This window comes from Python bivittatus, unplaced genomic scaffold (genome assembly GCF_059951505.1).
Source record: "Python bivittatus isolate LINGU-HERP-01145 unplaced genomic scaffold, Pbiv_v1 ctg000330_np1212, whole genome shotgun sequence".
In the NCBI taxonomy this organism is placed as follows: Eukaryota; Metazoa; Chordata; class Lepidosauria; order Squamata; family Pythonidae; genus Python; species Python bivittatus.
Genome location: NW_028277058.1, coordinates 56226880 through 56254536, shown reverse-complemented (window position 1 = coordinate 56254536; position 27657 = coordinate 56226880). Strand labels below are relative to the sequence as shown.

At 44.5% G+C, this 27657-nt stretch overlaps 1 protein-coding gene across 3 annotated transcripts; it reads left to right on the top strand.

Annotated features, from left to right (window-relative positions):
* Positions 1-8: 8 nt before the first annotated feature.
* On the top strand, positions 9-27647 carry DNAI7 (dynein axonemal intermediate chain 7). Of its 3 annotated transcripts, XM_025166172.2 has the most exons (16): positions 1863-1910; positions 5010-5027; positions 7104-7182; positions 8133-8224; positions 9389-9490; positions 9680-9817; positions 10453-10599; positions 13655-13758; positions 14305-14587; positions 16956-17070; positions 18958-19121; positions 21769-21919; positions 23131-23345; positions 25805-25975; positions 26467-26580; positions 27226-27647. In XM_025166172.2, exons 1-16 carry the CDS (start codon positions 1908-1910, stop codon positions 27502-27504), a joined length of 2175 nt encoding a protein of 724 aa, XP_025021940.1. In that variant the 5' UTR covers positions 1863-1907; the 3' UTR covers positions 27505-27647. The 3 variants fall into 3 exon arrangements, with proteins under 3 accessions (XP_087997489.1, XP_025021940.1, XP_087997490.1); XM_088141363.1 differs by lacking the exons at positions 1863-1910; positions 5010-5027 and adding an exon at positions 9-59; XM_088141364.1 differs by lacking the exons at positions 18958-19121; positions 21769-21919.
* Positions 27648-27657: the final 10 nt, after the last annotated feature.

The following is a 27657-nucleotide window of genomic DNA, read 5'->3' as shown; positions in this document are numbered from 1 at the left end:
ACGAAAGGGAAGAGGGGTGCCGCCGGTTTTGGAGAAGAGCCACGTTGGGCTGCAGGGAGGTTAGTGCTGGCGGCTCCGTTCACACAGCGGGCAAAGCTTGGTTAATCTTCAAGGGCGCTCATTTTTTTGTTTTTTCTGCGTATCCCAAGTTAATATGCCGTGCGCACTCAGTTTGGTGAGGTGCGTGGCGCCAACTCCGAAAAGGGGTAAATTCAATTGAAATTGAATTACAGTAAGGTTAAATGATGCGAGAATAGACAGGGGCGCCACTGAGGCTTGCATCCCTATTCTTTATTTTTATTATATGCCACTCATCTAATATGTGCGAAGAGAGATCTCTTTGGAGAAGACCCTGATGCTGGGAAAGATTGAAGGCAAAAGGAGAAGAGGACGGCAGAGGATGAGATGGTTAGATAGCATCACTGAAGCAATGAGCATGAAACTGAGCAAACTCAGGGAGGCAGTGAAGGACCGGAAGGCCTGGCGCAATATGGTTCATGGGGTCACGAAGAGTCGGACACGACTTAACGACTAAACAACATCTAATATGCATGACTCTAGGGCAGTGTTTCTCAACCTTGGCAACTTTGAGAGTGTGGACTTCAATTCCCAGAATTCCCCAGCCAGGGAATTCTGGGAGTTGAAGTCCAGGCATCTTAAAATTGCCAAGCTTGAGAAACACTGCCCTAGACACTATTTCCTATAAACTCAGAATACTGGTTAAGTTTACTGCATGCCTCCATGCAAGTCTCAGAAGCAAAAATGGGCCTAAATTCCTTCCTCTGAGTCTGTCCTAGGGAAAGGGCCACTGGCCTACTTTGCAGGGTTGTTGTTCTCAGGTCTTCCAATTACAGCCTTTCGTAACTCTCGCAATCCCTCTGCACTATGGAATGAGTAATATCGGTCCCGTGTTTTTCTCTCGGATCACAACCAGGCACGTTGAGGTCAATTTCTCCTAGCCAAATCACGCTTTCCTCATCTCTTCTGTACACACAGAAAGTGCAAGAACTTTTTTCCTGGTCTTTACAGTTGGAGGAGAAAGCAGGGGGTTATTTTTCTGTATTTTCCCATTCAATGGTTGTACCACTTCAGCTAAAGCAGGGTTCCTCAACCTCAGCAACTTTAAGACGGGTGGACTTCAACTCCCAGAATTCCCCAGCCAGCCATGCTGGCTGGGGGATTCTGGGAGTTGAAGTCCACCTGTCTTAAAAGTTGCTGAGGTTGAGGAACCCCAGGCTAAAGGGTTCTGCAGAATCCGAAAGCTTGCGCATTCTTCTCAGTCATGCCTATTGACCTTAATCAAGTTAGGGTGCAAACTGCCGTTAGAGAAATACAGTAAATACATTGCAAATTTCTGCAGAACTCGAAAGAAACAGCTACAGCTCCCAAATAACCGAAGTCTTTGCTTCAGACCAGAACCCTGGGTCACTTGCGCAAAGCAAAAGGATAGTGCGCCTGCGCAAACTTAGCAAAGAACATAGATGGGGACTGATTAAATTATAGAGGAAGAACGAAATGAAAGCTGCCACCGAGCGATCACTTCCGAATTCGATTCAACGTTCGCATTGGCACTCCATCATGGCACGGAGTACATGAAAAACAAATAGGTTCCTACCCTTTTTCCTCCCGAAGCGTCACGCACCCAGGTTGTCCCAATCCTCTTTCTGTGCACTGGTCGCGTGGGGGAGCCTTAGGAGTACCCACCCCCGCAAGGTTTTCTTGAGAACCGGAAGTGTCTTTACAAACTAGCTTTCCATCCTCTTGGGTGAATTCGTTCACCTTTGCAGAGGCGTCAAGGGGCGGGGACTCTCGGAGCGGCACGTGAGAGGCGGGACTCGTTGCCGCAGAAACGGAGGGGCGGGGTCATCAACAACTTTTGAGCCAAGTTGTTGGGGCGCCGCGGCGAAATGGTGAGTGACGCGCTTCCCCCCACCTTGCGCCCGTGAAAGAGGGTGGGCTTGTTTGCATACCTATTTGCATATGCAAATCACCGCCTCCTCTCGTTTACGAAAACTTCCCAAAGCGACGAAGCACGCGAGTGGGTCAACGTGTTGTGTGAACGGAGCCGTTGACTTCGGGAGCTGCAGTTGGTGGGTCCGGAGGGCAGCGCGGCAGCCTCCGCCCCCATTGAGGCAATAACCTGGATTTCGTTCTGAAAAATAACCTGGATTTCTTTGTTCATCTGCCTCTTTTCCTCATAATGCTTTATTTCCACTCTGAGATGCTGAGATGGAGGTGAGAATGGCGCCTTTGGGTCAAACCCCAAGAAAGCTTCAGGCCTCGGTCCTGTTAAGCCTGCGGTGGCTTCACCGAGCAGGTGGATATTCCACAGGTGTTGCCCTCCCTCCAGCTGCATGGACATTGCCTGGGTCTTCCACCTCCATTTCACCTGTGGAATATCCACCTGGGCTCTTGTTCCTTTTTCTGGGTGCCAATGAGTTCTGTAATCACAGCAGGGCCATCTTCAGTTGCATGATATCTCTGTGCAATATCATTATCTCTGTGCTTAATAAAAATTTTCAGAACCCGCCTGGGCAAACTTGCTGGGCGAAAACATGAGATTTTTGTCAGGGGGGTGGGCAAAAAAAAACAGGAACAAAAGCCTCCAGCTGCCCTCTAGATCACCTTCCGGCCGTATGGATTGGACTACAGCACCCATCCCACCCATGGACCTTTGTGGGATGATGGGAGGAGTAGTCTCCACCCATGCGGTCGGCAGGAAGTGTGGTAAGCCATTCTAGACTCTGTGGCTTAGTTCTTTAGTAGTGCAGAATCCAGTGGTGGTGGAGGGTAGATCTGGATCTTCTGCTGGAGGTCCGGCACGTGCACGACCGCTTTGTGAGGTCTTCCCTGGTCATCGCCAACTCCCTTCATAGAAACGTTTCCCAGTTATGTCCTCAGAGATCCCTTGATCAGCCTGAAAGCAAATAAATATATTGTTGTTCAGTTTGTGACCTGCACCTTTCTAAATAACCATCTTGCATCTCACACCTCTAAGCAATCAGTGCCCCATTCAATCGTTTCTGTGCCAGTGTAACAAATGTCAGGAGTATAACTATGTCTTTCGGCCTTTTTTCAAAAGCATCTCTTTCCTCAATTCCTCAATTTCCTAGGAGAAGCTGAATTCATGGATTCAGCTGAATTCAAATGAAAAATTTAAATCAGCTACTTCTGCCAAACTTGGCAGAGATCAGATGGGTGTACCCAACATGTCTCGTTGCCTGTTATTCAATCGGGTTAGTGTCATCATTCAAACTACAGTGGAAACTTAGTTTTTGTGGTGTAGCAGATTGTGGGAAAACAATACCACTTGGGTAGCTTACGGTCCAGTGTACTGCAATGTTGTGAACACCAGCCTACATTCATAATACTGGGAAACCAAGGAATAATTGAGATGAAAGAAAGTTCTGCTTTGGAAAACTGGTATCTATGAAAGATAAAAACATTTCACTCAATGCTGTGTTATATTTAACTTTGGTTTTACTGAGCTGTGCTCAAGTCTGCTGTTTTTTAATTTCTCCATACATCAGGAATGATGTGTACTTGTAGAGAGTAAGGGAGATGACCTTGACGGAGATATGCAAAATCCATCGGCAGGGTGATGGAGGTGAAACATATTTTAAGTCCACAAGAGAGAGATAACATTCAGAAGTGGCTCAGTCAGACACCTCCCTAATTCACAGGTGTATAACGAGGGGGAGGAAGAGGAGGAGGCCCAGCACAATCAGACTTGCAAGATGCTGTTATTATAGCCAATCTCAATAAAAGTAGTTTCAGTCTTTCTGTGGAATTGATTTCCTGGCCTGGTCTACCTAGTGGGGCGGACACCAATCTTGCAACTTTCCATCAAGGTCATCTTTCTTACTCAGTACAATACTTTTATGCATATTCTCAGGTTGTGGAGGATGAAGAAGAAATCACTTCTTTGTAGAATCTTTACTAATTTGCAGTAATCAATCTGAAGCTTTCTCCAGGATCTTTCTTTAGATCTTTCTTAGATCATTTCTACTAAAGCAGCAGCATCTTGTGGTCTGTTGGGAGCATTCTTTTGTAAAATTTCTTTCTTAAATCAAGCTGCTCTTTTCTTATAATTTGAACAGCTCTGTCACTGATCTCCTTCATTACTGAAGGTTTGAATTCTATGTATTTAAGGTTAAAACACATTTTATAGTTTTTCTTTCTTTTTTTACTTAATAAAGTTTGATTTTATTTATCTCTGGTGAGATTGGAATATCTCCCAAGGCTGGGGAGAAAGAAGGTCTGAAAATTTTGGTCACACATCTCTAAGACGCATGGCCAGAAAGCTGCAATATAGAAATTATTTCAACTTTTGCATTTTTGACCTTTTAACTGAAAGAAAGCAGCATCTTTCTGTGACAGCCCTATCTCTCATACACAGGAGTTAGGACAGTGTTTCTCAACCTTGGCAACTTCAAGCTGTGTGGACTTCAACTCCCAGAATTCCCCAGCCAGCATGCTTGAAGTTGCCAAGATTGAGAAACAGAGTTAGGATGTCAGGAGGTGCCTCCTGGAAAATAGGGTATGACCGTAGGAGCTACCAAGCCACTATTCCAAGGCAGCGAGGCCATGTTGTGGAGCCCAGAGGAGCTCTTATCTAAGAGATTTGAGACCTCCAACTTTCTATTCTATGGGTTCAACTTTGTTGCAACATGGGCAAACCCCCCAAATGAGTTAATTTAAGAACCCAGTTGAGTGTGGAGTCCTTGGGGGTTCTCTGAGCTTGGTTGTTTTCTTGCTAGCACTGAAGATGTTACCTAGCTGGGTAATGAAACATTTGCAAGAAAACATCCAAGCTCAGAGAACCCCAAGGACTCCACAGTTCAACCCTGAGCTACACATGTTCACTTCTATTGGTACCCAGTTGAGTGTTTGTGTGAACACAGCCATTATGCCAATGGTATTGTGGAATTCAAGTTATTTTCCCTGTCTTGACAGTTTTATTGTGTTTTTCTGATTTTCTCTGTTCTTTTTCTCCTCTCTGCATTTAGGGTCCCAAAAAGAAAAAGGTATGTAGGTAGACAGATAAATAAATTAATCTCATACGGATACTCACCAATAGCTCACATATTTAATGTTGATATAGATTATATATAGATTATAACTTCAAATTGTGGTAGCTTTTCTTTAACAAATTATATTAAAAGCAGGTTAGATCAAATAATGCATTTCAACCCATTAGGGTAAACATTACAGTTATTGCTAATGACATTAAATTTAAGTGTATGAATGATTAACAAGTTCACAGTCTCTCTGGTCCTCCTCAATTTGCCCAAAACTAGCAATGGAGAACTTGTTGACCACTCCCACCCCAACCCCAGACATTGCTAAACTACAGTTCCCAATCGCCCTAGCCAGTGTAGCCAATGGTGCAATGTTGGAAGTTCTAGTGCGACAACATCTGGAGGGCCTTGATACTTCTTCTATGGTTAGTTTTTCACCCTCTGTAGACATAGGGGTTGTGTCGATCTGAGATTGACACACCATGATTGTGTGTGATTTCCAAGATGCTTGGGTTGCTATTGATTTGATTCCTGCTTCAGAGGAAGCACATAAAAGACAGCATTGCAGGGTTTCCTCTGGGACAGCTGAGGAAAACTCATCTCATCCTGCCTCCTGCCTTTCCCCTTCCCAACAGGTGATCATGTTGCCTTGTCACCATCTCCCTGTCCTCCATAGTCACATTGAAGGTTGACTTGATATTTCATCTCCTGACCCATACTTTGCTTCTTTCCTCTTGACCATACTATTAATTCTGTGGGGAGGATGAAACACACTCTCATGGAACTCTAGCACCACAGTGGAGGACCTGTAGCTAGCAGGTGGTTCAGGACCCAACTCCCAATAGCTCCAGTAAGCCTGCATTGTCTGAGGATCATAGGACTTACATCCAACACCATCTGGAAGACTCTTGGGTGCCAACATTGTAATTATGCTGCTGGGGATACTTAGGACAATGTTTTGCAGTCCACTAGGTAGACGCCAGAAAGCATCCTCATGATGTCATTCAAAAGTTGATTTGGGGGTTGCAGGATCATGCCTGGGATTGGGGAACATCTGGACAAGCCCTATTTGCCTGGCACTGGTTGCCACCCAGTGGCCTCCTCCAGTTAGGAACTGGAAATTTGGATAAAAGTACATCATGACTGAGACTGGGAGACCTTGGCATTACTGCCCGATATGTAGATGAGTGCATGGAAGCAGGGGAAATGCGCAGTCACCTCTCACCATTCTATGGGGAGGCAGCAGTCTTCATGCTGAGAAAGACATTGTAAGTAAGACAGTAAAATGCGGATTTTATGGACCTTGTTCAATAGATTTCAATCTAGTGGGCAACACCTTAATTCTGACTGCTTAATCAATTAATGAAATTGAAATGAAATTGTTTCATTTAATTCATGCAAATGTTATGTACATTGTGTACATGTAATATAAATTAAGTAGAAATACATACATTGAATTTTATGTGCATTATATAAATTCAGGCTTAAAGTCCATTTGGCTTTAACAGACTGCCCTCCCCACCCCAATATTAGTTTGAAAAATCAAGGTTTTACTGTGGATCTTCCAATACCTAAAGCTGGAGGATAACTCTTGCAATTTCTTGCCAGTGATGATGCAAGAGAGTTGATAAAGCTGAATCCCAAAACATCTGGAAGAGATTGGGTTGCAATACTGGAGACACTCCTTTTCAGACCCCCTTTGAAGGATCTGCTGGATCAGAGATTCAGAAGGTCTTACTCTGTGGCATTCAGCACCACCATTTTAATTTCCCAGGTGCTCCAAGGCATTATGGGAAATTAAAATGGCAGCTATGAGGTGCCCATGTGAAATGAGTAGACGTAGACCCCAGGGACCCCCTGGGATCTCTCCGTTGCCCATTTGAAACTCACATCTTTCAAATGGGAAGATAAAGATCAGTTCATCTTCCATTCCTCAGTTTCTTAATGAACTATGTGTCATCAATGCCCTGATTTGAAAAGTGGGGTTTTGGTAAGAAATATATTGAGTCCCCATTCTGGTCTGTCCTTTTTAGAAGTGTCTTAAAAATTTAATTTCCTTTCTCCTATTTTGTTTGGGTTCAGTCTGGTGGTGGCAAGATTAGTAAAGCTGAACGGATGAGGCTGCTGAGAGAGGAGGAAGAACGGCGAATGATCGAGGAAGGTAGGTAGATTTCAATCCTCTCTTATTCTGAAGGCAGAGAACCAGTGGTCCTCAAATATTTTGGATTTCAGCTTCCATCACTCCAGCACACCTGGCCAGTGCCAACGGATGATGGGAGGTGCAATCTGAAACATTTGCAGAGGACCAGATTGCCTACTGCTGAATGTTCAGGAAATAGAATTTACAATCTGTGGGGCACAAAATGCGGGATTGCATTTGTTGGGGGACGCAGTGTGTTGGCTCAGCCGCTTTCAAGGATACATCTAAATGTGGAATACCCACGTGGCCGTGTACCAACCCCTCCAACTGAAGGTCTAGCTATATCCTTTAGGTTCTGTGTGAAAATAAACCCCTGCACTTAGGAGACTGGCACCTGTGTTGATCCCAGGAAGGATCCCTATTCCTACCCTCCCAAGCCCATTTTCTGGATCACAGTTGCCCCCATCAACCTCCAAGCATCACTTTGCTTTTTGTAAAATTAAACAGATGAAGGTCAGATTGGCCTAGACCAATGTTTCTCAACCTCGGCAACTTTAAGATGGGTGGACTTCAACTCCCAGAATTCTGGGAGTTGAAGTCCACCCATCTTAAAGTTGCCGAGGTTGAGAAACGCTAGCCAAGACTATCAGGCCAATTACTGACACACCCCCCCCCAATAGTGAGCAGTTTGCCAAGATGTTATTGGAAAGAGGACAATTCAGGATACAGAAATAACAGTCCACAAACTTTCCACAAATACTGGCACTGCAATTCTGTAGGTTCCTAGCTGGTAGAAGATGTCACGTTGGGGTAGGTCTACACATTCATGTTTCAGTGTTGAAATGGACCATTCGCTCTGATCTGAGCAGCTGCAAAACATTACTAGCCTGGGCTGAACCATGCACCCAGTTCTCCCATTGATTTCATTTATTAGTCACCTTGTTAACAATGTCTTCTTTTTGTGTTCCCAGAGCAGGCCCGGTTACGTGCTGAGCTGGAAGAAACTGTGAGGGCTGAAAAAGAACGTATTGAGAGAGAGAAGACAGAACAACTTGAGGCCAAAGTGAGCTCCCTCAGACCTTACTGTGGTTATTATCTATTGCAACCATGGGTCTACTACCCCATGGCATGACCCCAGGAGGCTCATGGTCAATAAAATATCACCCAAAGTCCAAGTCAAATTTCAGTTAAAAACACAAAGAACCAAAGAGAACAGACAACATGTTATTAGAAAAGTCCAGGGAAGCAAGACTTTTTGTAACATCTTTCTGCATTTGTGAATCCATCACGTCATGGGCAGGGGATGCCCACCTGCAAGGTGGTGGGGACATCATCATTATCCCAGCCTGACCCTTTTTTTACAGGGTTGGGACACTGCCCCTGCCGTCTTGATCCCCCCTGCAGATGCAGTTGGGGAGTAACCAAAGGATATGGTGGGCATAAGGGGAGTATAAGGTGAGCAGCTTCTGTTTGACAAAGTCAGTCCAAAAGGGACTGAGAATACAAGGTAGACATGGCTGAAGGTTTCTAATACAGTAGTCCTCACTTAACAACTGCAATTGGGACTGGAACTTAAGTCGCTAAGTGATGCAATTGTTAAGTGAATCATCATATGACCAGACCTGGTCATTTAGTGAAGACTACCTGTAGTTCAATATAAGGAGAAGTCAGTCTTCACCAGCTTGGCTTGTATGTTCCCCCTCATTCCTTCTCCCTTTCCCCTTGTGCAACCACAAATGAGGAGAAGTATAGTTTGTTAGAACAAGTGAGACCAAAGTGTGGTTTCAGATCCTGGCTGGTCCTGAAATTATGCATTTAATCAAACTGTAGTTTCCTGAATAGCTTGGGAGTTATTTAGAAGTGGAAATGCTATCAAGAGTCATGAAGTTGTGCTAGCAACAGATTAGCTTGATGAAAGGAAAGACCTTCCAGGTCTTATTGGTCAGGGAGAAACAAGAGGAGAAAGATAGGTAACCAGGACCGGAACTATAAAGAGTTTATAGCGAACAGCCAACTCCTTGAATTGCACCCAGAAGCCCACTGGTAGCCAATGCACCTTGCGGAGCAGTGGTGCTACATGGATAAAGCAAGAAGGGTCCATAAACACACATGGCTGCATTTTGGATCAGTTGCGGCTTCTGAGTGGTCTTCAAGGACAAGCAGTCAAGCTGCAATGGACTGTGTAGCTTAAAATAAATAAGGGGCTCTTTTGTTCTGTTCCACACAGGATCAAGAACGCCGAGGTGTGGAGTTATCTGAACTTTATGAGTTAGAAGAGAACTTTTTCCTGGCGAGCCAATGGAAGTTGAAATGTAGAGCCCTTGCTAAGGTACCCATGCCTTGGAATATTTTGGTTTGGCTTTCTTTGAGGGGAAAATAGAATCCAGAATGTATTCTATAAATCTCCATGCCTGTAAGATTTTCAGTCCTGTGAATCCGTTTACCTGCCCCTGTTTCAAATCCGTCCAAATTTTTTCTGCTTTCCATCTTTATCCTTTATGTCTTGGTATTTCTCCAGTGGGAACATTATACAGGTTGTGATGGCAGTCCAGACCCTACAATTCCCCAGGAAATCAATACTTTTATGAGCTTGTGGCTAGAAGACACAAATAATGATATCATGATCGTGGTTGAGAAAGGCAGCAAGGTGCTGGAAGTAAGTCTCTGCCATGATATTCCATAATACTCATTCCACCAGCCAAGGATAGGCAATGTGTCTTCAAACGGGGAGCAGGGCGCTCTCACAAAATGGCTGCCCAGGGGAGGGGACTCTGCCTGTTACTACAGTGCAGTGTTTCTCAACCTCAGCAACTTTAAGCTGTGTGGACTTCAGCTCCCAGAATGTTGTTTCCCTTCTTAGTTTTCTTCACCATTTCCTGCACGGAAACACAGAAAGGATGCGGGTTCCCCTTCGCATCATCTGACTCCCTGGGACTAATAGGCAATTGCAACTCTGTTCCTGGAATAGAGTTATAATATGCTCAGATCAGCAAACCAGCAAATGGGTCCTAGCTGAAGGGAGAAGAGAGCCAGTGTTAGTGGACGGGTGAAGGTTGGAGTCAGACCAAGTGGACCCAGGTCTGAAGGTGGGGTGATTTGGGCCAGCAACTCTTTCGCAGCCCAACTTACCTCAAAAGCTTGTTGTGGGGATAAAATGGAGATCTTTACAGATGCCACTACCAGAGCAAACGGCATATAAATGTGACACAGAAAGGGAGATCATACATAGACAATAATGCCATACTGGATACCCAGGTTAGATGTCTCCTAACCGAGTGCAATGTCTTCCAGCTCATTGCAAAGTTAGAAATGTACATATTGGAGACCCCGTTTGACGAGCTCTCTTCAGATGAGGTAGCTCAATACCAAGAGACCATTTTGAACCTGCAGAATTTACTCCATCACAAATACAACCAAGCGACAGAACAGCTGCTGAAGGTAAACCACCAACACCACTGTTGTTTTTCTCAGACCCTCAGATTACACCAATTGATGTACTTGTCATTAAGGCCAGGTTAGTCGCTATTCTCCTTCATCAGTTTAATTTTGACTATAAATGTGGGATTCCAGTGATACTCTTGTGGATGCGTACCGCCGGCCACCCCACCAAGCAGAAGAGATAGGTAGAATGTTCATGACTGTGGTTTCCAGGAAACACACCACTGTGTTAATGGGGGATTTCAGTTACCTCATTATTAAGTGGGAATCAAACTCAAAGAGCTGAAGGACCAGGTTGGGGACAGATCATCATGGAGAAAATCTATCTATACGGTCGCTAAGAGTCGACAATGACTTGATGGCATGTAATCAATCATCAATCGATCAAACTCTTCAGGAAGTGGGAAAGTCGACAGGTACTTGATGTGCCTTGCAGCCAGTTTTGTTAAGAAGGAAGGATCTAGGGTAGTGTTTCTCAGCCTTAGCCATTTTAAGATGTGTGGACTTCAACTCCCAGAATTCTGGGTGGCTGGAGAATTCTGAGATTTAAAGTCCACACATCTTAAAATGGCCAAGGTTGAGAAGCACCGATCTAGGGGATCAGCTGTACTGGACTTAATACTTAAGTAGCAGAAAAATGTAGAAGAATCATAGAAGCATAGTGTTGGGAGGGACCTTGGAGTCTTCTAGTCCTACCCCCTGCCCAGTGCAGGAATCCTCATACCATTCTGGGCAAATGGCCATCCAGTCTTTTCTTGAAAACCTCCATGGATGGAGCACCCACAAAGTGGAAGTTGTAGGAACCTTAGGAGAGAGTAACCATGTGATGCTAGAATTTACTGTATTACACCAAGAGAGAATTGAAGGGAGTTGGATTAAAGTCCTAGATTTGAAGAGAGCTGATTTCAATAAGCTGAGGGAAACCGTAGGAAGGATTCCATGGAAAGAAATCCTGAAGATAAAAATAGTTCAGGAGGACTGGAAAATACTGAAAAGTGAAATAATTAAGGTCCAAATACAAACAATGCCCTCCCCCCAAAAAGGTGGAAAACACCAGGTGAAACTGCCACAGTTGCATAAAGAGCTTTCTGATAACCTGAGAAACAAGAAGGACAAGTTTTAAAAAATGGAAATAAGAGCATATGTAACAAAAGCTGAATATCAGTGAATAGCTGAATCTGTAAGGATGGGATCAGGAAGGCTAAGACTCAGAATGCGCTGAGGTTGGCAACAAATGTCAAAAAATACATCTATTCTCTTTGTGTGTGTGTCTGTGTGTGTGTGTGTGTAGCAAGAAGAAAGAAAGAAAGTGGTTGGTCCACTGGATGGAGAAAATGGGGACTAGGGAATGCTGTTGATGTACTTACGTAGGCTTCAATAAGCTGTTTCATAAGATTGACATATCCTCCTCCTTGATAAACTGGAATAGTGTGAGATGAGAGATCCAAACTCAAAATAAGGAGGAATTTCCTAACCATGGGAGCTATTAAGCAGTTGAACAGCTGCTTTTTTTTTAAATTATGGGTGTCAGAGTCTGCACACCCAATCCCAAAGTTCAGTAAATCCTCTGGAGTCCAAAGAGTTCCATCAAAGATTTCTTTATTCAGGAGAAGCGTACAGCACCATAGTTTGTTGAGTCTAATTCTACAAAGCAAACCCTTGTCCTTTTAAGCCCAAATTCCCCCCCCCCTTCTAGCTTTTCTTTCCCGCTTGAAATTCTTCGCGCCTTGCCCCGGTTCTCACACCTCCTGGCCTTGGTTGCCTGTGTCAAGATAAAGATCACGGCACCTGGCCTCCTCTCCCCCCTTTTTATGGCAGGTCATAACATTCCCACCATTCCATTATTCACCCACTGATATATACTTAGCAATAAAACTAAAAGCAATAAAAAAACAATTGAAGGTGCTGGCTTGCGTAGATCCTGACAATAGGTGCTCTGTCATTGGAGGTTTTCAAGTGAAGGTTGGACAGCTTCATAATGTGCAATAATAAATGTAATTAAAATCTAGCAAAAGGTATGGAAACTGGATCGTTTGTGAGATGACGTCACAATGTACATGTCATCCTTTGCCTCTTTTGACTGCCCTCCCCGACCCCCATTAATAACTCGATCAGTTAGAAACTTCATTTGCACAATGTGAAAACTCATATTAGTTTTAACGTGGGTGAGATGTTTTATGGCTTAGTGTTTTGTGAGAACTCAGCCAATCTGGTGAGCTTCTGGTTCAATTATTGTGCAGATCCCAAACAATGGGTAAGTTCAGCATCCAGGGTATCCTGTGAATGCAGCTTTATCCCTTTGTGGGTAAATCAGATTGGTGCAACTTCTTTTTTTATAGATATAATGGTTATTAAAAGAAGATTTTACATAAGATTAAATGAACCATGGAACCATAAAAGGTAAAGTAGAAAAAAGAAGATAGGAAAGAATAAAAGAAAAGGTGGAAGAGAACAAAAGAGAAGGAAAAAGGATATCTAAAGAAGTGACTTCCGATGTTCCTTGCAGCCGTTACAAACGTAGTAACTACCATTTCCACCCTCCCAAATTATTTAGCATGGTTCCCCTGTTCCCCTAAGCAAACCTTTTTAATCAATAAATCCCCAATTCGTTTTTGCCCATTTTCAGCAAAAAGCCCATAAAGGGTTTCCAGTCTTTTATGAAAGTAATCAGACAAGTCAATTTAGCCGTTTCTGCAAGCTCTGCCATCTTCATAATCCATTCCTCTATTATGGGTATTTCTGTATTCTTCCATCTTTCTGCATATAATAGCCTCTCTACGGTTACTGTGTATAAAACCAATAGCCTTTTCTAGTCGACTGTCTGTAAGTCCTAGTAAGAAAAATTCTGGTTTCATCTGAATATTAATTTTTAAAACTCTCTGTGTCACCGTAGGTATTTGTGTCCAGTGTCTTTTTGCTTTTTTCACACGTCCACCACGCATGATAAAATGTCCCTTCATGTTTTTTAGGTTTCCAACAGTAATTAGAAGTACCTAAGATGTATATCTTAGATTGGTATAACTTCTTGACTTCCTTGTTCCAATGCTCTTTGCAGCAAGCCAGCAGTTATGCAGAATCTGAAAGTGGAAATATGGAAGTTGTCATGAAAGAAAAGGACATCACGTTGTGCATTTGGGCTAATCTCAAGAAGAATCCAAGGTAGAAACAGAGTTCTCCGAGAACCCGTTGAAGGCACGATAACAAGGCTCCATGTCATGATCATGTTGCGTTTGCAAAGATGAGCCAATGGGATGGCAGATGAAAAGGAGCTGGGAAGTAACTCATGGGTGTCTGTGGGTGTGGGTGTGCCAATGATGCAATCTGCTATGACAAACAAATAGTCCTCACTTAGCAACCACCATTGGAACCAGCAACTCCGTTGCTAAATACTGTGGTCAGTAAGCAGAAAATCACGTGACCACGACCTTACTTCCATCTGGTCATTAAGTGAGTCGCTGCAGTTGTTAAGTGAAGCATCACATGACCATGACTTGCAATGTTATTGCTGCTTGCAATAAATATTGTGACTCTGCTTGTCACAAGGCAGTTGGGAAGCACACAAATGGCGATCACATGACCGTGGGATGCTGCAATGGTCGTAAATGCAAGGATTGGTCACAAAGAGACCTAATTGTGGATAGCTATTACTATTGACCATATTGCTTTTCCTAGAATATAACTTTGGTTGTAATTCCTCCCCGTCAGATTCCGGAACCAATTATTTTATGATGAGGAGAAGCAGCCCTGCAATGGATTTGAACTTCCCAAGCCGCTGACCATCTGCGATGTGGCTATACGCATCTTGCACACCCATTACGACCATTTGTCCCCTATTCAAACTTTCCCCAAAGAACCACCAAAGCTGGACCTCCCAACTACAGAGATCTTGGTTCAGCCCAGTGGGGAAAAGAAAGAAAAAGAGGAAGAGCCTGGGATCCTGAAAGACGTTTCTGAGAGCAAAACAGAACAGTCCTCAGTAAGAACCACGGTAAGATAGCGCAGAAGCTTCCAGCGTCACTGGGTGCTAGCTCTTCGAGGTAGTCCAGACAAGAAGCCCAACAGTGAATCCTACCTCTCTCTCTATTGTTCAGGTTACATCAACAGAATCTCGCAAGACTTCTCTCACTCTCCAGAAAACTAGGGGGGTCCCTTCTGAAACGCTTCCCATGTCTTCTCTGTTTTTGTGGGCCGAGACACTTTTTACATGCCAATTGTCCAGTCGGCAGCTCTTCCTCCTGTCTCCCAAGGTCATCCCCACAGACCGTTACATCCAGGCGTGCCAGGCTTCATTTTGCCGCTAACTTTGGGCATCATGATGTGGGAATACCCTGGCATGAGAGGGAGGGCGTTTGCAGCTTTCATGTAATCATGATTGACATTTATGTCTTCAGATAATTATGTTTATTTTTAAAATCTGTTCTTGGATTTTTTTAAAAAAATTAGTTCACGTTGCTTTGAGGCCAGGGATGTTGAGGGTTCTTAAAAAATGCATGAAGAGTGAAGCAGGGAAGCACTGAGTTGAGCAAGAGAAAAAGAGGGAGCGCCCCAGCGAAAAAGTTTTTATTTGGCCCAGCACATTTTCAAAAATGAGCACTATGAAAACAGAAATGATACAGAAAAAGGGACATTAGAAAGACTTGTGATATTGATCAATTAAAACAAAACCGTCCACACTCCTGATGTGTTGTTGTATTGTTGTTGTGGGCCACCCAGAGTTGTATTCTAAGATGGGGGGGGCGTACAAATCTTTTCAATAATAAAATAAATAAATGTGGCGACCGCGATGCTGCAATAGAAGCTCCGTCCTTTTATGTACAACATTGGCTGCCACAACCGTGACTTTTCGACCTCCCTGTCTGAAGATGTAGAATATGCGGCCTCTGTTTTTCTCTATTTTAAATGAAAATTTTAAAAAGACTCCAACGAAGACAGAAGAATAAGGCACAGAATTATTTTCCCCACTGGAATGTCTGGGAACGAATTTACTAATGTGCTTTGTAAAACTGATTTGTAAAACAAAAAAAGAATTGTAGGGTACAAGGGCAAAATTCTTGAAGGGAGTGGCTTATTTGAATCAAAGGAGATCCTGAATGTCTTCATTTAACTCCCTACTTTTGAGAGATGCTCATGTTTTTTGTAAATAATCATTCACATTATAGGTAGTCCTTGAATTACGATGGCAATTGGGACTGGGATTTCTGTCGCTAAGTGATGCGGTCATAAAGTGTGATGTCACGTGACCACATCGCTTAGCAACAGAAATCCCAGCAATTCTGGTTGCCATTGTAACCGCAGGACCGCGCAGGTTGTTAAGCGTCCACGACATGGAAAGGGGCAGGAGTGCCAATCAAGCAGGCCGGCGGGTGAGAGTATGGGCCAGGGGCCAGGTGCTGTGGGCAGGTGCTAGGAAGTGTGGGCTTGCCACAGTGTGGGGCTTGAGGTGACACTCCTCGGTGGCGGCCTTCAGAAGTCTCAGCCCACCACCACTTCCCCGGGCATCTACTTCAGGCCTAGCGCTGGCCAGAGTATCATCTCAAGACCCGCACCGTGGCAAGCCCCAGCAGCCAGCCAGCCACAAGCCCTAGCACCATAGCAAACCCCACGCTGCAGTAAGACCCACATTGCCTCAAGCCCCGCGTTCCCTAGTGCCTGTCTGCAGAACCCACCACCCTATCTTAAATCTCACCCACTGACTTGCTTGCTTGGGACTTCTGCCTCTTCTCAGGCAAAAAAGACAACAAAGGTCAGCTGGGGGCAGTAGCAGGGTGTGGTGGCCGGGAAGGGCGGTTGTAAATGTGGGCAGGCCTGAATTTTTATCATGTGACTGCGCGGGCACTAGGACAGCCAGAACGTCAAGGACCAGTCATAAGTCCCTTTTTTCAGCACTGTCATAACTTTGAACTGTCACTGAATGAATGGATGCAACTCAAGGACTACCTGTATAGCAAGTTCTTATTGTGGGAATCCACAAGGATGGGTCAAAAACTCAAGATGGCAGCTGCAATTGCACAGTTGAAGCCTGCCCCCTTTTTACTTGCATAAAAAGGGGCTGGGCTTCATTCACACAGTTGCAGCCACCATCTTGACTATTTTGACCTCTTGCCCCCACTGACTTCCCTGGTTCTTATCCAGTAAGATGATAGATTGTAAGCAAATAGAACATCTGGGTTCTGTAAACAGACGCAAGCAAATATATATTGTTTCGAACAGTAGGGTTAAACTCAGAGTATTCTATTGATTTTGCCAGTTTTAACTGATTTTAATGTTTAATTAATCAGAGGAGAGTCTACAGGCTCCAAAAGTGATTTATAAGTATCATTCAACTGTCACAGGATGATGTTCTCTTTTATCTGTAGACCTTCAGTGATCTCTTCACTTATCCAGAAGGAAGAAGAAATGGATCGCGGGAGTCTAGCATTAGAGAAGATTATTATAACAGAAGCTCCGTTCTCCTTCAATCCACCTCCAGAGGTATGTAGTCCCACTGTGAATAATGATGTCACTTTACAGGTAGTCCTCACTTAACAATGGTAATTGGGACTGGGAACTCCATTGCTAAGTGATGTAGTCGTGAAGTGCAAAATCACGTGGCTGTCCTGCTTAGCGACACCAATTCCTGAGATTTGGGTTGTTGTCGTTAAGCAAATCCTGCTTGGTTGTTAAGCAAGGATGTCAGGGGCTTACCCGGTTGCCCTAGAAATGCGCCCCTCTTTCCAGGGAAGCCCAGCAGAATGCACGGAATGCAGGCTGTGTTTTAGAGGGGAGAGCAAAGCAGGGCGGTGGGCAGGCACACTTCGGGCTTGCCTCCCGCTCTTCTGCCAGGCGGGCCTCAGCCAGGCCACTCCCTGGCACATCCTGCAGCCCCAGAGAGGGGGAGGCTTGAGGCATGAATCCTGCTCCAGCCAGGTCCAAGGGCAAGCAACGAGGCTGCCTGCTGGCTCTCTGAGAGCCTGATGGCACAGATGGCCAGTGGGCGCCCAAACGGCTCTTCATGTGGGACTTACTTTCTGGACTGGCGTAGCCCCTGAAAGCCTTGTGTACCCGTTGGTACCACTCCAAGGCACTTTCCCGCAGTGGCGAGCTTAGTTCCAGGCAGGGCCCTGGAGGCTGTCAGCATGTGAGGGAGCACGGACGGCTGGGTGAAGCATGGGATACCAGCCAGACCTGGCCTCCCTATTCACTGCCTCATCCTCCTCTTCTCCTCCACACTGCCGCCACTGCCTGCAGAGATGAAAAATGAGCAGAAATGGCCTGGACACTTCCGGAGGCTTGCAACTTCCTGCCGGCTTCCCCATTGACTTTGCTTGTGGGAAGCCAGCAGGGAAGGTCGCAAATGGTGATTGTGTGACAGTGGGGATGCTGTGATGGTTGGAAATGCGGTCCAGTTGCTAAGTGTTTGAATTGCAGTCATGTGACCATGCAGGTGCTACAACATATGCAACTTTGAGGACTGGTCATGACTCCCACTCATTCAACTCTGTCATAACTTTGAACAGTCACTGAATGAGTGGTTGTTAAGCAAGGACTACCTGTATAATCTTGGGATATGATTTTTCTCCTGGGTGCATATGAGAATATTAATGGATAGGTAGTGAATGTTTCTGTTCCTTCTGAGCTCTCAAGGCTCAGTTTTTCCAAAGATGAGTTGATTTTATGCTGCTTGGCCCATTTCTTTTTTTTTTAAAGCCTGTGCAAAAATTCATACACATTTCTGTGGACATTCTCCCCAAGTTTGCATTTTTGTACAAACTTTTCCCAATGTTTTGCAAGCTTTTTCTCACTATGGCTTATAAAATAAATATAATCTATGCTTCTTTGACATATTTCTCTAAGAGACACAGTTTTGTACACAAGCATTTTTGTTCGGAGAATTCCAGTGTAGTATTCAGAAAAAAATAAAACTTTCCCAAAACAGCTGTGTTTGGGCTCAGGCGTTAGGAGTTTCCTACATTCATATTAAGAGAAGAATGTACCTTTTTCTCCCACTCAAGTAGTGCAATGGGCTAAAAGACCCTCTCTTTGGGGCAGGAAACCCCACTCTATTGGTCTTTTGTTTTAGTAATGGACCGATCTGGTATCAGGCTGTTTCCTTTTGGCTATGGGAGAACCAGCTCTCCCCCAAACCCTTGCACCAGGAGGGTCTTGGCAAGACTTTGTGATCTCACAAGCCCCTTCTCCATTGGCCAGGTAGGCAAGAGTAGGCGTGTCTTGGGCACTGTGGCCAATCAGCGTTTCGGAGGTCTATTCTGTGCTGCCAGGCCTTGGCGAGGAGATCTGTAAAGAAGCTGAAATGAGGGATTGCTGGCAATTTAGAATCACAGATAATCTAACAACTCCCACCCGGCTGTCCTTTTTCAGCTCACATTTCAGCCCTGCGGCTCTTTGATATCAGTGAATTGGAGGTCCTTGAAGATTTCACAGTGGATTTGCACCAGTACATGTCAGTGGGAGGTGTCTATCATTGCGATGTGCTGAAGCTTCCACCTCAAGCCAAGCAAGTCAAGGGATGGACCATGGTCGAAGTAATGCTCATCTTCGAGAGAGGGGGCCTGGGAAAAGGCCTTGCGTGCCACATGGCCTCTCGTTCTCAAACCTTATTTTCTTCTTTCTTTGACCAAAAAGGAGAGAAAGCAAACCGGGAGGCCGAGGGGGTGTTCACACAATTCTTCATCAGGGCAATGAAAGATCTTGTGGCTCCATTGGCCCAACACGCTAAACTGGATTAGGGTTGACCCAACTTAGATTTTTCGTGATTTAAGTGTTGTGTGAACAACACCCAGTAGGGATAGGATGACCAGATATCTGAACATTCAAAGGAGGGCACAGACAATTGGAAAGGAGGACAAATCGGGGGGAAAGGAAGACACACAAACTGTCTGGTATTTGTATTTATATTCCTTGGAGAGGAAGGAATTACAGCCGAATGAACAGGCCCAGGAGGGGGAATACCCATGGAGAGGAAAGTGCTAACCCTGGCTGCTTGCCTAGAGCCCCTGAGGAGGCAAAAGCCTTGCAGTGTGTAACTGATTAAAATCTTGTCAGTTTTAGGCAGCAGCACCAGGCTGTGCTCAGGTCACTTGTTAGATACTCAAAAAGCTGGACAATATTTGATTTTAAGGCTATGCCTGCCAGATGGAGGACGTGAGGACAAAAAGGAGGGCATCTCCTCCTTTTGCTGGAGGTCTGGTAGCCCTAACTATGGGATCGGTAGATTGGGCAAAGCCAGAAAATGGGTTAAGGAACCAAAAAGAATATTGTCAGCTTTTTTGGCTGGTCAGCACTCTTGGATTTTTGAGAAGATGCCATGGGCGCTTATACAGAATGGCAGATGGGGGAGACCTGCCCATTCAGGGGAAGCCTAAAAGGGAAACCTAACCAGTGGAAGCGCTGTTTTGCCAAAATGCTCTCTGCCACATCTGTCACCCACCCCCCCAAACACTCTCTTGCCCCACTTATCTTCATACCTAGAGAGATAGTGACACTTCCCAAGAGAGGACTGGATTGCAGCCACTCACAGTGCTTATTTTCCAAGAAAGCTGATGGGCTGGGGCATCTGCAAGGGGGTAAAAAAGTCAAGATGGTGCCTGCAACTCTGAGATTGAAGCCCCCACCCCCTTTTTATAGGCAACACAAGTAAAAAAGAGGCGAGACTTTGATGGCTCTGTTGTGGACCTGCCTGGACTTTTTTGACCTGCCTCTGCCAACACTCCACAGATAGAACAGAGGGCCCAGGGAATCTGAATCCACAAGCACATTGGCCTTCCCCCAGCACCCCCTTGGGGCTCCCACAGTTTGAGAGAGCTTGCATGCTCCATAAGGTTTAATGGACTAGAAGCTTTCATTCATACTAAAAGAATCTAGCACACCAAATCCCAAGAACACCAAGAAGTCTATTACACTCTAGGCCAGTGTTTCGCAATCTTAGTAACTTTAGGATGTGTGGGCTTCAACTCCCAGAATTCCCCAGCCAGCATGTTGAAGCCTACACATCTAAAAGTTGCCAAGGTTGAGAAAGATTGCTCTGGACAGTTCCTGGTATATTTTATTTATGTGTACGGGTTCTGGAGAGTAATCTTCTCAGATACACTGTGATTCTGTGGAAGGGTGGCGAGACAGGCCACTGCAGAATAAATTGTTAGTGGAAGAAGGGGAATTTTGCTTCACTATCATGCCTCAGACGCAATCTGATAACCGTGTCTGATGATAAACTAAGAAGCAGGGAGTAAGAATAGTTAGCCCAGCTTTCAAGAAAATGCACTTTTAATTGTATTGGTGCATTGGTTAAGGCACCAGACTAGAAGCCGGGAGCCTGTGAGTTCTAGTTCTGCCTTGGGCACAAAGCCAGCTGGGGGACCTGGGGCCAGTCCCTCTCTCTCAGCCCTAGGAAGAAGAAGGCAAGGGCAAGCTACTTCTGAAATCCTGCCGAGAAAACTGCAGGGGCTAGTCAAAGCAGTTGCCAGGAGTCAACACTGACTTGAAGCTTATTGTGCCTTTGAGTCAGTGTTGACTCCTGGCAAGCAAGCAAGCAGATCAATCAATCAATCAATCAATCAATCAATCAATCAATCAATCAATCCACTACTGCCAATGCTTGCTGTTAGCCAGTAGAAGCATTCTAATGATGGAAACTTGGCTATATCCCAGGTTGGATCTTCATATAGACCGAGCATCTTCTTAAAAAAAGGGAAGGGGGGAATTATTCATAAAATTTAGGAATGGATGTGGGATTTGCATATGCAAAAATAAACAGCTGGTGCATGGAGGGTTTTTCTTTTTTTCATTTTTTTTAATAGCTTTGATTGGCAACAGTTTAAAAACTGTTAGGAGTGACTCAACTAGCAGGCAAGTAAATTGGTAGGTGAGCATGCAGAAGGAAGCTAGGTAGATTAAAAAAAAAAAGTGTTTTCTGCCAGCTAGGATGAAATTCAAATTTAAAGAAGGACGTTTGTGATAATGAATAGTTGGTGAACGATGAATAGAAGCATTACAAACTGTTGGAATAATTTTTCCAGCGTTGGTAAAAGGAATTTCAGCACCATCATTACTTGGGGTGTAACTGAGCTGGTCTGAATTACTGAGCCGAGCTCTCCCTTCGGACTGCTAAGACTCAAGTGGAGGAATGGATTCTTTCCATAAAACAGCTAAATTTTCTTCATTCCTTGCCCAAAGGTGCTGGATACAGGATTAGAGACCTACCCCTATGTTGCTCTATATGAAGAAGGTGAAGACAGCTCGGCCATAACCGTGGGGATCACAGTCCATCTTCCTGATTCTGTGATTTATTTTGAACAACCCCTGATAGCAAGATGGGATCCTCAAGGTGTGATACATCTCTAAGCAACCGCTGCAGGAAATAGCTAGATTATAAGGTCCACTTTCTTGTGTTAGTGTTGGACGTCTGGAGAAGAAAACTGGTAGAAATGTTTCAATCCCTCCCTTGTCTTTCAGTTCTTCTAGGCTGCTTTCGCCTGGCCACTTTGTCCCCTGAAGCAGCTCTGAGATCAGAAGCCAGCTGGGATAAAGAAAGGTCTAGGATGGTATTTCTCAACCTTGACAACTGTAAGATGTCTGGACTTCAACTCCCAGAATTCCCCAGCCAGCCATGCTGGCTGGGGAATTCTGGGAGTTGAAGTCCAGACATCTTACAGTTGTTAAGGTTGAGAAACACTGTTCTTGGAGGTGAAACTATCAGGAGGCGGCAGAATAAAATAATTCATTCCTGTTACAGAATTCCTTGGAGCAACAGGTGTGCTTGGCCAAGGAACCCGGCGTTCAAACTGGATTTGAAAAACCACAAAAAACGAGTTCTGAGTAACCCAAACTTTACTGTTCTCACTTTGCGTCAGTTCAGTGTTGTGCTTTGTAACGTTCCATCCTGAGAGATGAGTTCATTTCTTCCTGAGAGATGCAAAACTTCCTCCATCAGCCCCAGAAAATTAGTTTCCACCTAACCCCCACCCCCCTCCTTTTCTGTTCTTTTTTAAGCACCCTTTTTTATTTACATTATTTACATAGCTCTATTTTGGACCATTGTCCAGCCCCATGAGGGACAGCAACATACAGTATTTCCATTCTGTAAAAGTTGGTTTTACAAACTGACCCGCTGCCTTTTTGCAAATTTGCCACAGGCTCCAAACATCGTAAAAACAAGAAAACCAGCAACCACGTAGCAAAAACCAAGCTAAGCCACCTCACTTTTGTTGATACAATAAACTCCGGGGATTGGGGAGGTGAAACCAGATAGTCATCCAGAACCATCTTCAGTCTGGCACCCTGCAGATGGGGTTGGACTACAACTCCAGTAATTCTCAACTGGGGTATAATGAAGGCTGGTCAAGAGCAGAGGGCGAGGGGCAGGAAACAGGTTGGAACTGTAACCCGCAACCTGTCTCTGTCATGGTGGACCTCATACAGGAGACCTTGGTTCATCTTCCAGGTGAAACCCAGATGTTTTCCTTCCAGTAAAGTGAAAATGCAGAGCTTCGTGGACTAAATGTCTTCTTGTTTGTCTTTCTTCTTTTTTCTTCCAAGATAAATATTGGAGAACAGATGACATTGGGGAGGTCGTATACAAAATGAAAGAGAAAGAGATCTCCTTTAAAATGAACGGCTTCTTCACCGTTACGCTGCTGCAGGATGCTCACCTCAATATGCCCTACCAGTGCTGGGAGCTCCTGCCCATTGGGCCCGATAAAGCTGTCCTTACCATCCTCACCACCTTCGCTGAGGTGCAGATCCACATCAAGGTACGTGGGAGACAACCGGCAAATCCGCGGGGTGGACAGTTGCGTGCCCACACTATGTTGTGCGAGGACATCAGCGCGACCTGAGAAACTCAAATGACCCATCCCGTATTAATACAGGAGTACCTGTGCATGAACCTGAACCAGGTTTGAGGGGGAAAAAAGTGGGGTTTAAATGGTTTCGGAACAATAAAACAAATTGCAACGATTACGGTAGTAACATTTTTTAAATAGAGAAGAGAATGTTTTGCCCCAAATTAAGAATTAAAGTTGAGCTGAAAAAGCTCTGATATGATTCCCTCCTAGATATTTCTCTATGGTTTATACAACAAATTTTACATGCTCAGCCTCATTTTATATCGTTTTGGCAAAGGCAAATGCTCTAGCTATTTATTGTACTTAACTGCTTCTCCCCGTATAAAATAAAACTTAAACTCACGTGAACCACCTTGAGATCCTGGGGGAAAGGTGCAGTCAGGACCTAATTAACAATCAATTAAATAAATGTTCATTCAAGTACCATAAAATGCTATTCCGAAGTAACTGATTCTGCAGTTCTGATGGCAAATGCAGACGGTCTTCCTTGCACTTGACCACTGTCCCCACCGTTCCCAACGTGGTGCCCCTTAACATGCAGAAGTGGATTGTAATTCCCACAACGCTGGTTGAAAATTCTGGGTTTTGCCGTTTTAAAGTACCACGGTGGGGAAATATCTGGTAGGAGACGGCAGACTGATCAAACTGGGGTTGGAGAATCTGTCAGTTCATGTTCATGTTCAATTTTTTTTTTTTTTTAAGTTTGCACTAAAATGTGTATGTTGTTTGGCATGCATTTTCTGAACCTAAGTATTTCTGTTTGCAATTTATGCCTACAGGTAGTCTTTGTTTAACAACCGTTCATTTAGTGACCATTCAAAGTTATGAAAGCACTAAAAAAAGTAACTTACGACTGATCCTTGCTCTTACGACAGTTGCAGCATGCTGGGGTCATGTGATCGCTGTTTGTAACCTTCCCAGCTAGCTTCTGGCAAGCATTATCAATGGGGAACTGTGTAATTCACTTAACAACCACATGATTTGCTTGACCAGTTATTTGCTTAGCAACCGCCACAAAAAATGTCGTAAAATTGGGTGCAGCAATGTGATGCCTCACTTAACAACCACCCCGCTTAACAAATTTTCTGGTCCCTATTGTGGTTGATAAGCGAGGACTACCTACCATGTATAGCTTTGCAAACAATCTTCTTTTAACACTCAGAATATAGTCTATGGCCTTTTCCCTTAGCAGCTTTTAGAAATTTAGGAGAGTTCACTGCAAAATTTGGAGACCTGCACATTTTGAACCATAAGTACTAATTTTGCTGTTGGTTAAAGAAAAAGGCAAAATCAGGAAGTTTGCATTTGGACAAGAATGAAACAAATTTCTTCCCCATTCCTCACTCTGGCCTCTGGGGCTCCTTATCTCACAGGAGGAGGCTTGTGGAGATCTAATTCCTATGTTCAATTTTATGCCTTAGAAATAGTGCCTATATTCTGTTAAATATTAAGATGTATGAAGCTCAGAGTTCAATATTGTGATCCTGGAATGGAGACGGATAACACAAACCAGACAGATGTCCTTCCTGCAGAGTGTGAATGGAATGGTGTGAAAGGACCAACCATGTTGTTGATTGTACATGCTGATATTATTTAAAAGAATACAATCCTATTAGTGTGAAAAGTAACAGAGAGGTCATTCTAATCGTTTATCAAAAGCATTCCAGTGTAAGGGTGTAATATTTGCAATATTCCTTTTACCTGTCTGTTGTGTAACCAACCAAATGTATATAATCTGTAGCCTTACTTTGCTCAGGGCTGCTCCACAGTTCTTTAGCGAGAAGCCTGGTGAGCCCTGTAGTTGGTGCAGGCCAATAAAAGTATGCTTTGTTGCATCCATCTCCAAAGGATTTGGTTTCTTATTTAAGGTGAACATTTTTCTCACCACGGACTCTTAGAAACTGTGGTGCATAATTTGATTATTTGGTGATGCAGTCCCGCAGACCTACTCTCAGGTGCCTGGGTAAGTTACTGATCTGGACAAGCCCTGCAAAATGACTTTGGGGTGGAGTCCTCTTAGCTATACAGGTAGTCCTCGCTTAACGGCCATTCATTTAGTGACTGTTCAAAGTTAGGATGGTGCTGAAAAAAGCTACTGACCGATCCTCGCGCTTATGACCATTGCAGCGCTCCTGTGGTCACGTGATAACAATCTTGGTGCTTGGCAACCAGCTCGCACTTACGATGGCCCCCTTAATGACTAATTTTCCAGTCTCGATTGTGGTAGTTAAGTGAGGACTACCTGTATAGCCAAAATGCCAGTCAGTGTTAGTTTTTATTGAGAAGGACGTACAATACATCAATTGCTCAGTGTTTAGGAAAGAATGAAGTGACCGTTTAATGGCTCTTCTGTCTTTCTGAGGCAGGACAATCAATGTATGCTCTATTCAGTCGCTACAGTAGAAGATTCTGATCTGCTTTTGGGGCTGAGAGAAAAATGGATGACTCCCATGGCCCTCATGGTGACACTGAAGCGAGCTGGCATGAACATCTTCCCCGCTGAATACTCCACAAAGTATGTCAGCGTGAACAAAAAAGTAAGCAGTAGGGAAATCATTTTCTGTCAATTCCTGACTTCACCTGCTCTGTTTGGCTAAAACGGCGGTGTGAATGCAGCCCTTTGGGGTTGTCTGCCGTGGTTTAGGATGTTGTGCAGACATGTTCCTTCTCTCCCATAGTTGAAGCTTCCTGCATTTTGGCTACTGTTGGAAACAGAACGCTAGCTGAGTGCTTGCCTTTAGTTTCTCCTGCCTGCCTGAGATACAGCGGCTCAGCCATCTGAGTTGTCTTGAAGTGTCTGCTTTTTATGACCTTGGGCTGCGATGCTCAAGGCATGTCATGAGCCTTCCCTGCCAGTTCATTTCTCATGCATGTATACACTAGGGAGCAAGCCCTATCGAATCCGGCGGGACTCTCTTCTGATCATCATGTATAGGACCACATTGGCCCATCTCAGGCATCAGATCCAAGGGTCGGTGCCAAGGTTCATTCACAATTGACCTTGGATGTTTTCATCTGCTTTTTACAGAGCCTGCTGGCAGAAATCATGGTTTACCAGCAAATGTCTCTTGTTGCAACTTCTTTTGCCTTTGGCTGGAGCAAGTGGAACCTGAGGAGTGGAGAGGATAACGTGGTCTTTAAGGTATGTGTGAGTGATGGTACCAGAATCCCTGCTTGGTCTCCATGTTAAATGCAAGCAGGGCTAACATCAGCAGGAGACATTACCTGGTTTCTGCCAAGACGCACACTCTTTCACTGGAGACTCCCTGGCCGTGTTGCTCCTTTGCTTCCCCCCAAAGGTAGCAAGAACAGAGGGAGGACTAGTCACCTCCATCTCCTTCTCTTCTAAAGGAATGGGCAGGACTAGCGAGAGAGGAGCTGTTAGGGCAGGAATAGATAACCATTTTCAGCTGGGGGACAATGGCCAGTAACATGCCAGTATTTATTTAGATTATTTATATGGCTGGCTGCCTATCTCATAGTGCTGATTCTGGGCCGCATATAGAAGGTTAAAACCAATCAAAATAAAATATCACCAAGGTCCAAGCTCAAAAAAAGCAGCAACGAAGCCAGTCAAGCAACCGGGGTGTCCGCAGAGCGTGGTTAAGATGACACGTTGGTGGCTATGACAGCGCAATCAAAGCTCTGCCTGTTTTTTACGTACGTTGCATGTCACCTTTGCCAGAAAACATCCAACTTTGCCCGATACCCTCCCATTTTAAAAACCTGACAGTTCCCTCAGAATCTAGTGGGGCGCCCATCATCTCTTTCTCCTGTCCAACTGCAGGCCTGTGAACATCTGACAGAAGAAGAACTAGTGGATGACGAATTGTGGGATCTTTATATGTTCAATGGGCAAAGAGCTCAGAAGCTTGCGATTGAAGAAGACAGCTACAGCTTCTCCAAGAACATCGCAGAAGGCTCTGAATTCCACTCCACTCTTTACCACCTCATTAAAGATGCGGGGAGTGAAGCTGCAATGGACCGAGTCAGACAGAGCAACTACCTTTTCATCGATGCTGTGTACCAATTACTCCTTGGCACAAGGGTGCTGACATACTCGTAATACGCCAGAAGCTGCTTAAGAACTTTATTGAGTTCGAAGACGCTCCCCATCAATAAAAATAAGAGGTGGAAGAGATCACGTTTCAGACTTTTTTAAAAAAAAAAAAAAGAAAAAAAAATAAATACTTGTAAGCCATTTATGGATAGACTATGT